Below are 13,830 nucleotides of genomic sequence, written 5' to 3' on the forward strand. Positions count from 1 at the left end.
TCTATCTATCATCTATCTATTTATCTATCATCTATCTATCTATCAATCATCTACCTACCTACATTATCTACTTACCTATATCTATCTATCATCTATACAATCTGTATACTATATGGGTCCCACTGACTCTATCACTCACAGCAACTAGAACAAGAAGAATATAAATTATATATAATAAATGAAAAATAAAAGTTATTGTGAATGACCCACCAGGTAGGAACAAAGCTAAGCAGTTACACTTTCCTTGACAAAAACCTGAGTGAACAATTAGGTTTTAAAATCTCTACTAAACTACAGCAAGATGAGGGCCATCTGCTCATCACAGGAAACTTTTTTTCAGAGGGCATCTACCCACAGACTGTATGTCTGGCATTCAGATAGATGCTTGAATTAAAGGAACTCCAGCAGACTAACATTACAAAATTGAATCAATTAAACAGATATATGGAGACAGTCCATCAATTAACAAGGCCCTATGCCACTGATGGCAAACGTATGGCACATGTGCCACACGGAGCCATATTTGAGGGCACGCGAGACATTGTTCTATGTCAGCTCCAGCATGCATGCATGCGTTGTCCAGCTGATTTTTAGCTGCCTTTTTGGCTCTTTTCATTCTCCCCAGGCTTCAGGAAAGTCTCTTGAAGCCTAGAAATGGCAAAAAATGGCCCAACTAGAAGTTCACTTGTGTGCTTACCGTTAGCTTCTTTTTCACTGTCAGATGTCTTCAGGAACGTCTTTGGGTTTGTACAGTTGTAACCAAGCCTCCCATCCCTTAGCCTATTTCTTCTGCAGCCCATTTCTTCTGCAGCCTACAGCTTTTTTGAAGCCCTCTTCAGCTAATAACAGAGTTCCAGATCGATCAGGATCTGGAGAAGCTTTCAGGAAAACCTGAAAGCTGCAGAAGAAATGGGCCGAGTTGTGGGAGACCTGGTTGCAACTATCTGAAATTAAGTAGTAGGACAGCTCCACAGCTTCAGCCAGGCCTCTGTGCATGCGTTGGGGAGGGGGGGGGGCAGTGAGGGAATAGTGCACATGTGTGTGGGGAAGGCATTGCATTATGGTGTGGGCACCTACGTGCATGCTATTGTGCGCATGCACCAACCTTTTGACACCCGAGCCAAAAAAAGGTTTGCCATCAATGCCCTATGCCATAGTTTTGTTTTTGTGCGGAACAACTGAAGAATTGTTATTCCACTTTACTTTCTGAAATAGTGATTTAGTTTAATGGCAAATAAACCTTTACATTTTGATATAAAATAAAATATCAGATAAAATAATCTGTCCATCAATCCATCCATCCACCCATCATCCATCTTTCAATGTAATCATATCATCCAGGAATTATTAAGTTAAATGTTTAATTGAAAAAAAAAGTTTTTAAAAACCATAATTACCCAAGATGTTTTATTGTTTCACTTTCAATTTTAAGCCTCTGAGTGTAAATGAGATTCCAATGCTGCTGCATATTACAAAGTTCAATGTATTTTCAAGTTATACCATATTGTCATCAGTTATTTATGTTTATCCTTTTTAAATTTCCATTCGGAATTGTAGTTATCCAGGCTTTATTTCAGTTAATTCTCTGTATACTTATGAATTTTTGCTTAAAATAATCTTATGAATTTTTGCATAAAATAACAACTATGGGTTGGCTATAAATGTTTTAGATTAAAAGGAATATTGTGAAATTGGATCTGGTAAAATATCAGTGACTACCTAACATATCAGTTATGCATGATAGTATAGTATAGTATGAATAAATAAACTGGGGAATACTACCTTAAAACATAATCTGTTGAAATTTAATAGGCTTTTTAACTCTTTATTATTTTAAAAGAAAAAGTTTATTGGTAATAAAGACTTTGCTTTATGGTCAGCTACATATACATCTTGGGAACTTTGGACAATCAACAATTATAACAACATATCTATGCTGTGTTAAAATCAGGCTAAAATATAGAAAGGAATGTATGAAGATTGTCAATCATCCCAAAGGTACTTTTTCCAGAGGCAACTAGATTTTCTGGGTTTTTTTAGAAGATGTTTCAAGCTTCTTGGATAAGAAGGGAAACATCTTCAAAGAAAAACTAGAATGTCCAGTTGTCTGTTGAAAAAGCACCTTTAGGACTATTGAAAGGAATTTATGTTACTTTGAACTCCCTGGAGCAAAGGTGAAATCAAAATTAGTAAGAAATAAAAACATTGCACATTTAGGAATGTATAGTATGTTTCTATTTGGATTTACTAATTCATATTAACTGAATTAACTATTCAGATTTGATTTAATTTGCAATGACATACATATTTATAAGATAGTTTACTGATCAATGGGCTTGTAGATCATATGCATGCCTCTCATACCAAAAATATATAGACTAAATATATATTAAAAGCATAAGTTCAAAAGATCACGAGTGCTGATGTATGTGTGTAAGTGATTCTAATTCATGTCTTTTAAATCAGGTTGAGAAAAATCTCAAGTGAATAGAAGTAGAAGTGCTGAAACACAATTACTTTTCAATGTGTCTACATCTCTGACTATTGAGTTGTTCCTTACTTTGTTTCTTTTTTTCATTTACTAATGTATTTGCTTCCTTCCTTCCTTCCTTCCTTCCTTCCTTTCTTTCTTTCTTTCTTTACTGAAGGGAACTCTATCAGTACTGTGACATTATCTCCTTGGTGGTCTTCAGGTTTTGGTAAAGTTATTGCTTAGGGCCCTCTTACTTTCACTATAGATATAAACCAGCTGTTGTCTGTCTCTTCTTTATTGGGAGATAATTAGTATGTGTCTACCTAATTTTTAAGTTTTTAAGATTCCTTTTCAAACAGAAGAGTCTATCTTTTTTTTTTGCTAAAAGTTGCATTCCTTGTTTTAGTTGTGATACTTGACAATATATAAATAGTCAGGGAGAATTTTACACCACGTTATCTTTATGTCAGGCACCATTTAATGGTTGAATGATCTTGTGCCCTGGGTTTTGGCAGCTGTCCTCCAGAGGCCAACTTTTGGGGATTACATTGTCAGTCAATCAGTGGACCATGTCCAATGTAAACTAGACTAGGACCATTTAAATTCAGTTACTATCAACAAGTCAAATTAGCTTTATGGAAGCTAGAAGCTTTTCTTAGAAGATTTAATAACAATGTGGAATTTTAACAGACACTGTCTTATTTCTTGTTTTTGTTTGGGAAACTTCTTAAAGTATTAAATGGTGCACTATTTATCTGATACAAACATAAAATAATTCGCACTGGCCTAAGCTCTAAAATAAAGAATGGTAAAGAATTGTGGGTTTTCAGAAATTGCATTGCAGTTGCTCAATTTCAATGCAAAAATAATTAATTTCAGGATTTATTCAATTAATTCTATTTTTTTCCTTACTTTCACTGTAGGTGGAAATAACTCTGCAGGATGTTAATGACAATCCACCAGTGTTTCCTACAGATATGCTTGATCTGACTGTAGAAGAGAATATAGGGGATGGATCTAAAATAATGCAACTAACAGCTACAGATGCTGATGAGGTAGGAAGTGGTTACTTTTCTGAAAGGTGTTACAGTGTTGGTGTTACAGTGATTTGAATACCCAGATTGATTTTCTACAATATATAGTGATACCTCATCTTACAAACGCCTCGTCATACAAGCTTTTCGAGATACAAACCCGGGGTTTAAGATTTTTTTGCCTCTTCTTAGAAACTATTTTCACCTTACAAACCCACGGCCGCTGTTGGGATGCCCTGCCTCTGGACTTCCGTTGCCAGCGAAGCACCCATTTTTGCGTTGGTGGGATTCCCCTGAGGCTCCCCTCCATGGGAAACCCCATCTCTGGACTTCCGTGTTTTTGTGATGCTGCAGGGGAATCCCAGCAGGGGAATCCAGCAGCACAAAAACAGGTGCTTCACTGGCAACGGAAGTTCGGAGGTGGGGCTTCCCAGCAACGGGAGCCTCAGTGAAATCCCAGCATCACAAAAACGGTCCGGAGGTGGGGTTTCGAGGACTTTGGTATTTTTGCGATGCTGCGATTTCACTGATGCTCCCTTCGATGGGAAACCCCACCTCCTGGCAAAAGGGGTGAATTTTGGGCTTGCACGCATTAATCGCTTTTCCATTGATTCCTATTGGAAACAGCTAAGTCTTGAAAGTTCTGCCAAGTCTTAGTATGAAATCCTAAGATCCATATAAAACCAGAAGCTTGTGATTTATTGCCATTTTGGGAAGCGTTACACTTGAAAGTTTTGATGCAACAATGTCACCTTAAGGGTGATATCTTTTATTATTATTATTATTATTATTATTATTATTATTATTATTAATTAGATTTGTATGCCATCCCTCTCCGTAGACTCAGGGCAGCTTACAGCAATGATAAAAACAATATATAATAACAAATCTAATAGTTAGAGTCTAAAATAACAATAATACATTTAAAAAGGCTAAAAAGCAAGAAACCCCAATATATAAAAAAAATATATACAGTCATATCATACATAAAAAACTAAATAGGCAGGGAGAGATGTTTCAGTTCCACCACGCCTGACGACAGAGGTGGCTTTTAAGGAGTTTACGAAAGGCAAGGAGGGTGGGGCAGTTCTAATCTCTGGAGGGAGCTGATTCTAGAGGGTCGGAGCCGCCACAGAGAAGGCTCTTCCTCTGGGTCCTGCCAAACGACATTGTTTAGTTGACGGGACCCGGAGGAGACCAACTCTGTGGGACCTAACCAGTTGCTGGGATTCATGCGGCAGAAGGTGGTCTTGTAGATACCCTGGTCCGGTGCCATGAAGGGCTTTATAGGTGATGACCAACACTTTGAATTGTGACCAGAAACTGATCGGCAACCAAGGCAGACTGCGGAGTGTTGGAGTAACATGGGCATATTTTGGAAAGCCCATGATTGCTCTCGCAGCTGCATTCTGCACGATCTGAAATTTCCGAATACTCTTCAAAGGTAGCCCCATGTAGAGAGTGTTACAGTATATATATATATTTATACTAGTATTCTTGATGTTATCATTATCTATTGCTGTCATGGATTGGGTATAAGATGAGAAAGGCCTTGTAAAATCAAGAGAAAATATTCTAGTAGTCAGGTATGATTATGTCATGATAAACTATGGTTAAAAACAGCATATGAGCTTCATATTGTTGAATAAATTCTTGGATAAAAAAGCGCAGAACAGCACCAAACTTTTGTTCATAAATATATGAAACAAAATGACATTTTCAGTTGCATAAAAATCTTAAGTAGCAAATCTTACACTTAATTTTTTTTTAATTTTTTGCAAGTAGTCCCAAGAAGTTTTCAAGTTATTGTACATACTTTCTGATACACAGTGCACATACTTTGCACATATTCGGAAGTTTTCCTGAGTAAATTCAAGGCATCCAAAATTAAATAGACCATGGGCTGGATCTAGGCTTAGCTACAACAAAATCTTATACTAGTTTACATCCCCAATAATATTTTATCACAGGATCTGCTTCACTATACTGTTTTATAGGGAAGCAGATACTGTAATACAATACAATTGGGGAATCACCTCTTCACAGTGCTTTCTATTCATTTTGTTGTCTGGGCAAGGATGAAATATCTACTAATATGATCCAAAAGTATCTTTGACGTTTCAGGTAATGCTTCTTTATCAAGAAACACTTTAATGATTAAACTGGCTAGAAAGCTTTGTTTGGACTTTTTAAATAAGTTTTAATGCAAAATTTGTAACTCCATTGTTTACTGAAGATTTAGATGAAATATATCTCATCTTGTATTTTTTTTCCCAGGGTGCAAATGCTTTGGTAACTTACACCATCATTAGTGGTGCAGAAGACAGTTTTCATATTGATCCAGAATCGGGTGAATTGATAGCTACCAAGCGGTTGGATCGAGAACGTCGTTCCAAATATTCTTTGCTTGTTCGTGCTGATGATGGTCTGCAATCTTCAGATATGAGAATCAACATTACTGTTAGTGATATTAATGATCATACACCTAAGTTCTCCAAACTATGGTATTCTTTTGATATAGCAGAAGATACCCCTCCAGGTAAACTGAATTCTTAATATGAAATTAATGCAACTACAGTGTTTCCTCGATTTCCGCGGGGGATGCGTTCCGAGACTGCCCGCAAAAGTCAAATTTCCGCGAAGAAGAGATGCAGAAGTAAATACATCATTTTGGCTATGGACAGTATCAGAAGCCATCCCTTAACACTTTAAACCCCTAAATTACCACTTCCCATTCTCTTAACAACCATTTACTTACCATTATTACTGGTACTCACCATTGAATAAGACACTTAGTGATCCTGATATTTATAAACATAATTATTTATTAACAATAATTATTTTTTTGTTATTTATTTACAAAAAATATTAGTTTGGCGATGACATATGATGTCATGGGGTGGGAAAAACTGTGGTATAGGAAAGAAACCGCGAAGTATTTTTTAATTAATATTTTTTAAAAAACCATGGTATAGGCTATTCGCGAAATTTGAACCCGCGAAAATCGAGGGTACACTGTATTTTGATTAGTTGAAGTAGATGAATCATTTTTAAAATGTCAAAATGAGATTAGATAGGTAGCTAGATGATAGCTAGATAACAAATGTTTCAAATAGAGATGATATAGATACAGATGTAGTTAATTGTATTCTTGAATATCTATTGTAATGTATCTATATTATTGGAACTTTATGAGGGAACAGGAAATAAATTTGACCAAATTTATCCTATTATTTTTTTACTACAATAAAAATATACTAAAGTAATATATTTTGTCTGTAATACAGTTTAATCCTTAACTTCAAGAAAAGAAAGAAATTCAAAGGCAGGAAGCACAAGGACAGCCGCTGATACTTTATAACCTCTCATTATATAAGAAGGCTGCAATAAAAAACCCAGTATGTTCTATTTTAAAGAAACTGTGTAAATTCCCAAAAAGGGCGTTTTTGCAATAAGGTCGTAGCCAATTTTGAAGTATATTTTTCAAAAGACTATTATTCGACTTCAGGAAATACAGGTGTCACTGAGTCGAATATATATTCTCCTTCATCTCACATAGATCTTGTTTTCTCTCTCTTTCCATTTCTGTCTATGTATCTTCCCTATATTAGAAAAGCAGCTGTTATCTCAAAAACAAATGTTCCTTTAGATTAAATTTGTCTTCTGCACCTCAGAGACATTGCATATTAAACCTTTGGTTATTTCTGTCCATTAATCTGATTCAATGTATTATATACATAATCATTGGTCATCTGTATATGTATTTGGTTTTATAGTTAAAAAATATTTCCAATTACAAAAAGCATTATTTTTTTGAGGAAGAGGCATATATATTTTATTATTAGATTTGTTCCATTGTTATACAGTAGTCCCTCACCTATCGCTGGTGTTACGTTCCAGACCCGACCGCGATAGGTGAAATCCGCGATGGGGAATTTATCGACTGATAGTACTTATTTAAGTATTTATATTGTAATTGTTTGGTAAGTTTTCATTGTTTTAAGTGTTTATAAACCCTTCCCACACAGTATTTATTTTAGATACAGTATTTAAATACAGTATTTACAATTTTAGATATATATATTTTTTTAAACCTGCCGATCGAGTTCGGCGGGCTGTTTAAATCTGCCGATCGACTTCCTCAGAAACCCGCGATGAAGTGAAGCCGCAGTAGGTGAAGCGCGGTATAGCGAGGGACTACTGTACTGTTTTTATTACTGTTGTGAGCTGCCCCGAGTCTTCGGAGAGGGGCAGCATACAAATCTAATAAATTATTATTATTATTATTATTATTATTATTATTATTATTATTATTATTATTATTATTATCATAATTATCATTATCATTATTATTATATGTGAGAAAATAAAACCAAAGCATTTTTGCCAATTCATTTCTGCTTTAATCAGTTCCCTTACCAGCAGTTTTCTTCTGCTGACTTTAAGCCATTGCTTCAAACATCATGAGATGTAGTACAGGAAATGAAACTATAGGAAAATAGCATCTTTTTGCCATTTCCATTCACTTGAGGTATTTGTATTTATTAGATTTGTATGCCGCCCCTCTCCGAAGACTCGGGGCGGCTAACAACAATATAAAAAGACAATGTAAACAAATCTAATATTAAAAATAATCTTTAAAAACCCCAATTTAAAAACCACTCATACATACAAGCATACCATGTATAAATTCTATAAGCCTAGGGGGAAGAGAAATTTCAATTCCCCCATGCCTGACGACAGAGGTGGGTTTTAAGGAGCTTGCGAAAGGCAAGGAGGGTGGGGGCAACTATGATATCTGGGGGGAGCTGGTTCCAGAGGGTCGGGGCCATCACAGAGAAGGCTTTTCTCCTGGGTCCCGCCAAACAACATTGCTTAGTCGACGGGACATGGAGAAGGCCAACTCTGTGGTATTGTTGATCTAAAATGGTGGAAGCTCTGATCCTATTTTTTTTCCTATTATTTTCTTTCTCTCTCTTCTCCTATTTAGGTTCTTTAGTAGCAGCTATATTAGCTACTGATGAAGATTCAGGAGTAAATGGAGAAATCACATACATTGTGAGTGAAGATGATGGTGATGGGACATTTTTTTTGAATCCAATTACTGGTGTTTTTAACTTAACCTGCACATTGGACTATGAATTACAGCAGTATTATGTCCTTACAGTTTGTGCACAAGATGGAGGTGGGCAATCCACCATTAACAGAGTTTATTTTAATATACTAGATGTAAATGATAATTCACCAATATTCAGCATGGCGTCATATAGCACTTCTTTGATAGAAAACCTACCTCCAGGCTCTACTATCCTTATTTTCAATGTTACGGATGCAGATGATGGTATGTATTCTTCCATATTTTAACAATCTGTATTGTGGAGTATATTTGCACATGTATGTTATAGCACAAATATAGTTTTCAGATGCCATACTACATATAATAATAATCTCGAACTAATCCTCAATCTGAGTATTGCATTGGCAGTTCTGTGTTAGCAAAAACTTCAGAAGAGAAGGATTTAGGGGTAGTGATTTCTGACAGTCTCAAAATGGGTGAGCAGTGTGGTCGGGCGGTAGGAAAAGCAAGTAGGATGCTTGGCTGCATAGCTAGAGGTATAACAAGCAGGAAGAGGGAGATTGTGATCCCCTTATACAGAGCGCTGGTGAGACCACATTTGGAGTACTGTGTTCAGTTCTGGAGACCTCACCTACAAAAAGATATTGACAAAATTGAACGGGTCCAAAGACGGGCTACAAGAATGGTGGAAGGTCTTAAGTATAAAACGTATCAGGAAAGACTTAATGAACTCAATCTGTATAGTCTGGAAGACAGAAGGAAAAGGGGGGACATGATCGAAACATTTAAATATGTTAAAGGGTTAAATAGGGTTCAGGAGGGAAGTGTTTTTAATAGGAAAGTGAACACAAGAACAAGGGGACACAATCTGAAGTTAGTTGGGGGAAAGATCAAACGCAACATGAGAAAATATTATTTTACTGAAAGAGTAGTAGATCCTTGGAACAAACTTCCAGCAGACGTGGTTGGCAAATCCACAGTAACTGAATTTAAACATGCCTGGGATAAACATATATCCATCCTAAGATAAAATACAGAAAATAGCATAAGGGCAGACTAGATGGACCATGAGGTCTTTTTCTGCCGTCAGTCTTCTATGTTTCTATGTTTCTATTTCAATGTCATCAGTTCTTACAATCCTTTCTATAATACATTGTGCAATTTTTATTTGCAGGAAATTATGTTAAATAGAGAATACTGAACAAAGTATCATATATGTCTTTATTTAGCATAAAATGTATTCAGAACATTTTTATACATTTATGTATACATATTGGTATACTGTACATAATAATTTAAAATAATAAATAGCAGTGATTAGTAATTTAATATTAGAGTCTGAATTCATATTTCACATTCCTTCTTCTGAGAAACCATTGATTCTTTTAATATCTGATATTTATTACAATGTGGAAAAAAAGTAAAATGATTAAAAAAGACAAGCTAGAAAATAAAAATCCATTAAAAATAAACTTGAGCTTTTTAATATTAAATTAGGTAGATAATATTTCCACATTATTTATTTAATGCTATGAATGCTTTGCTTTTAGCATAAGGATGTAATAGGTAATGGATATTGGTTTCAATTCAATATACTACACATTGTAAAAATATAAGATGACATTTGAACTCAGAGTTATTGCTGTCTGTATTATTCATTATGAGTTCAAATGTCATCTCCTGTGCTTTACGATGTGCAAGAAATTCAACAGTTTTATTGCAGTGTTATGCAGAGAACATTATAATCTTACTAAAATTAGGATAAACAGATTTTCTTTCTTTTATTTTTAAATAACAGTTTAGAATTATTCGTGTAAATAATTTATATAGCTCCCTACAGAAATAACTCTGGATAACTTATAAGAAATGAAATGCATCAACTCAAAAGTAACCCCACCTCTGCTCTTGTCCAAGGATAAACTGTCAACGCCGGTCACCACCAATAGTAACTTTTTACTATGACATATACATGTAATCAAATACAGTGTTCCCTCAATTTTCGCGGGTTCGAACTTCGCGAAATGTCTATACCACGGTTTTTCAAAAATATTAATTAAAAAATACTTCACAGGTTTTTTCCCTATACCACGGTTTTTCCCACCCAATGACGTCATATGTCATCGCCAAACTTTCATCTGCCTTTAATAAATATTTTTTTAATAAACTTTAATAAATAAACATGGTGAGTAATAATCTAAATGGTTGCTAAGAGAATGGAAAATTGCAATTTAGGGGTTTAAAGTGTTACGGGAAGGCTTGTGATACTGTTCATAGCCAAAAATAGTGTATTTACTTCCGCATCCCTACTTCGCGGAAATTCGACTTTCGCGGGCAGTCTCGGAACGCATCCCCCGCGAAAATTGAGGGAACGCTGTATATGCATATTTTCCACATTTAATTACTAGTAACCAAACTGCTGAACTAATAATACAATTTGTCAAAATTAGACATTAATTTTCTTTAAGGAACCTTGTAAACCTAACTTTGGGTATTTACTTCAAACAATAATTTGAGATACATTATTCAGGATGCAGTAGTTCATTCATGAATGATTGCCTTGGACCTCAACCAGCTAATGTCATGTCCTGATTTATTTCTACCACATAAAATTCCCTTTTGTCAATGGAAAAATCAACTATCAGAGCAGAGGTTATTTTGCTAGTGAAGTGAAACAATTGATTGGAAAATATGTGGGACAAGGAAGAAACTGAATTACCCATGCCCAAATTCTAGTGATACCAGAAAAATTTCTGTCTGCACAAAATTAGGCTGAACTGAATCTGGCACGAGTTCAGAAGTGCTAATTTCCATATGGTTTGAGTTCAACGTAGATTCAGTCAAAATTTGGCTGTAACTTGACTGTTTTTGCTACACACAGCCTAAATATAGCCAATTGTATTGATTATTGACGTGGATATATTTTCTAAGTAGATTTTTTCTGGAGAGCTAACTAAAAGGCCTGTTTCTCTGATGATCAATTATACCTATGCAAAGTCAGTGTCATATCAATATATTTATGATTGTTAATCTGAATTATGCAGTAGACAATTGTTCTTAACTTTAAGTAAACACTAAAAAATTGCTAATCCATTTCATTAAGGTTTTCAGTTGTAGACAGATAAAGAAACAAATGAATCAATACAATATTAGCCATTTCATCTGATAAATTTGTTATAACCTCAAACTCTTAGTGTAAAACTGGATATCAGCTTAAATACCAAAATACTTTCGACATGACCCTGAATTTTTTTAAAAAAAATGATAGAGATTAATGTTTCATTTTTATTTGTTAAATTTATATACCCAACCTTCTTGCAGAAAAGTCACTCTAGGCTAATGATGGAAAATCTATGGCATGCGTACCATGCGAGACATATCTGAGGGAACATGAGGCATTGCCTTTGTGTCAGCTCCAGCGCACATACTCATGCTGCCCAGCTGGTTTTTGACTTTCTTTTCAGCCATTTTTGTTCTTCCCAGGCTTCAGGAAAGCCTTCTGAATCCTGGGGATGACAAAAAACAGCTGAAGTTTTTTGCACGGAGGGAGTAGCATGGGGAGAATGTGCACATGTGTGGGGAGCAGTGCAGGGTGTGTTTGTTTGTTTGTTTGTTCGTTCGCTTATTTATTTATTTATTTATTTATTACATTTGTATGCCGCCTCTCTCCGTAGATTCAGGGCGGCTAACAACAATAATAAAAACAGCATATGACAAATCTAATATTTAAAATAACTAAAAACCCTTATTAAAAACCAAACATACACACAAACATATGATGCATAAATTGTATAGGCCTAGGGGAGAAGGAATACAGTGTTCCCTTGATTTTCGCGGGTTCGAACTTCGCGAAAAGTTTATACCACGGTTTTTTAAAAATATTAATTAAAAAATACTTCACAGGTTTTTTTCCCTATACCACGGTTTTTCCCGCCTGATGACGTCCTATGTCATCACCAAACTTTCATCTGCCTTTAATAAATATTTTTTTAATAAACTTTAATAAATAAACGTGGTGAGTAATAATCTAAATAGTTGCTAAGGGAATGGAAAATTGCAATTTAGGGGTTTAAAGTGTTAAGGGAAGGCTTGTGATACTGTTCATAGCCAAAAATAGTGTATTTACTTCCACATCTCTACTTCGCGGAAATTCGACTTTTGCGGGCGGTCTCGGAACGTATCCCCCACGAAAATCGAGGGAACACTGTATCTCAATTCTCCCATGCCTGATGACAGAGATGGGTTTTAAGGAGCTTACAAAAGGCGAGGAGGGTGAGGGCAATTCTGATCTCTGGGGGGAGCCTGTTCCAGAGGGCCGGGGCCACCACAGAGAAGGCTCTTCCCCTGGGTCCCGCCAAACAACATTGTTTAGTTGACGGGACCCGGAGAAGGCCCACTTCTCTGTGGGACCTAACTGGTCACTGGGATTCATGCGTTACAGGGGGAGGGCATTGCCTTATGGATGTGGGCATGTGCATGCATGCTATTGCCTGAGTGAGCACTGTTTGGCACACAAGCCTAAAAAGATTCGCCATCTCTGATCCAGATAGTGTAAAACAAGGTAAAATAATAAATACCAAGACAATTATTAGTATTAAAAACATCTTCATAATTCACAAGTTCCTGGGTTCTCCAGACATGACTGTTCAACCAGATTTTGACCTGGGTTCCAACTGACTACGTAGATTCACTTGGGTTATGACTACTGATTGTTCACCCACTTTTCTCCAGGCCTGAGTTTTCACTGTTATCCAGGCCTGACAGTTCAATCCAGTTTTGAGGAACCTGTGATAAAGCTAGTCTCCTTTTGCCTTCCCTCCCCTGTCCTAATGTTTCTTTTTTACTAGTATCATGTATATAAATATTGTTATATCTTTGTATACTACCAATACGTTCTTGAGAAAACAAACAAACAAATAAATAAATAAATTTTATAGTGCCACAGAAGAAATGGCCTGGATTTATTTTATTTATTTATTTATTGGATTTGTATGCCGCCCCTCTCTGCAGACTCGGGGCGGCTAACAACAGCAATAAAACAGTATATAACAAAATCCAATACTGAAAACAGTTAAAAACCCATTATATAAAAACCAATCATATATACAGACATACCATGCATAAAATTGTAAAGGCCTAGGGGGAAAGTGTATCTCAGTCCCCCCATGCCTGGCGGCAGAGGTGGGTTTTAAGCAGCTTTCGAAAGGCAAGGAGGGTGGGGGCAATTCTAATCTCTGGGGGGGAGTTGG

The 13,830-nt window shown here is 35.8% G+C and overlaps 1 protein-coding gene across 1 annotated transcript in view; it reads left to right on the forward strand.

Moving 5' to 3' along the window:
- FAT4 (FAT atypical cadherin 4) overlaps positions 1-13,830 on the forward strand; it is a 135,996-nt gene that overhangs the window by 56,882 nt on the left and 65,284 nt on the right. Inside the window, exons 2-4 of the mRNA XM_070757692.1 lie at positions 3,397-3,528; positions 5,785-6,046; positions 8,498-8,848. Coding sequence (XP_070613793.1) covers positions 3,397-3,528; positions 5,785-6,046; positions 8,498-8,848 — 745 coding nt within the window. The remainder of the gene's footprint in view (positions 1-3,396; positions 3,529-5,784; positions 6,047-8,497; positions 8,849-13,830) is intronic.

Source organism: Erythrolamprus reginae, chromosome 7 (assembly GCF_031021105.1).
Source record: "Erythrolamprus reginae isolate rEryReg1 chromosome 7, rEryReg1.hap1, whole genome shotgun sequence".
NCBI classification, from domain to species: domain Eukaryota; kingdom Metazoa; phylum Chordata; class Lepidosauria; order Squamata; family Dipsadidae; genus Erythrolamprus; species Erythrolamprus reginae.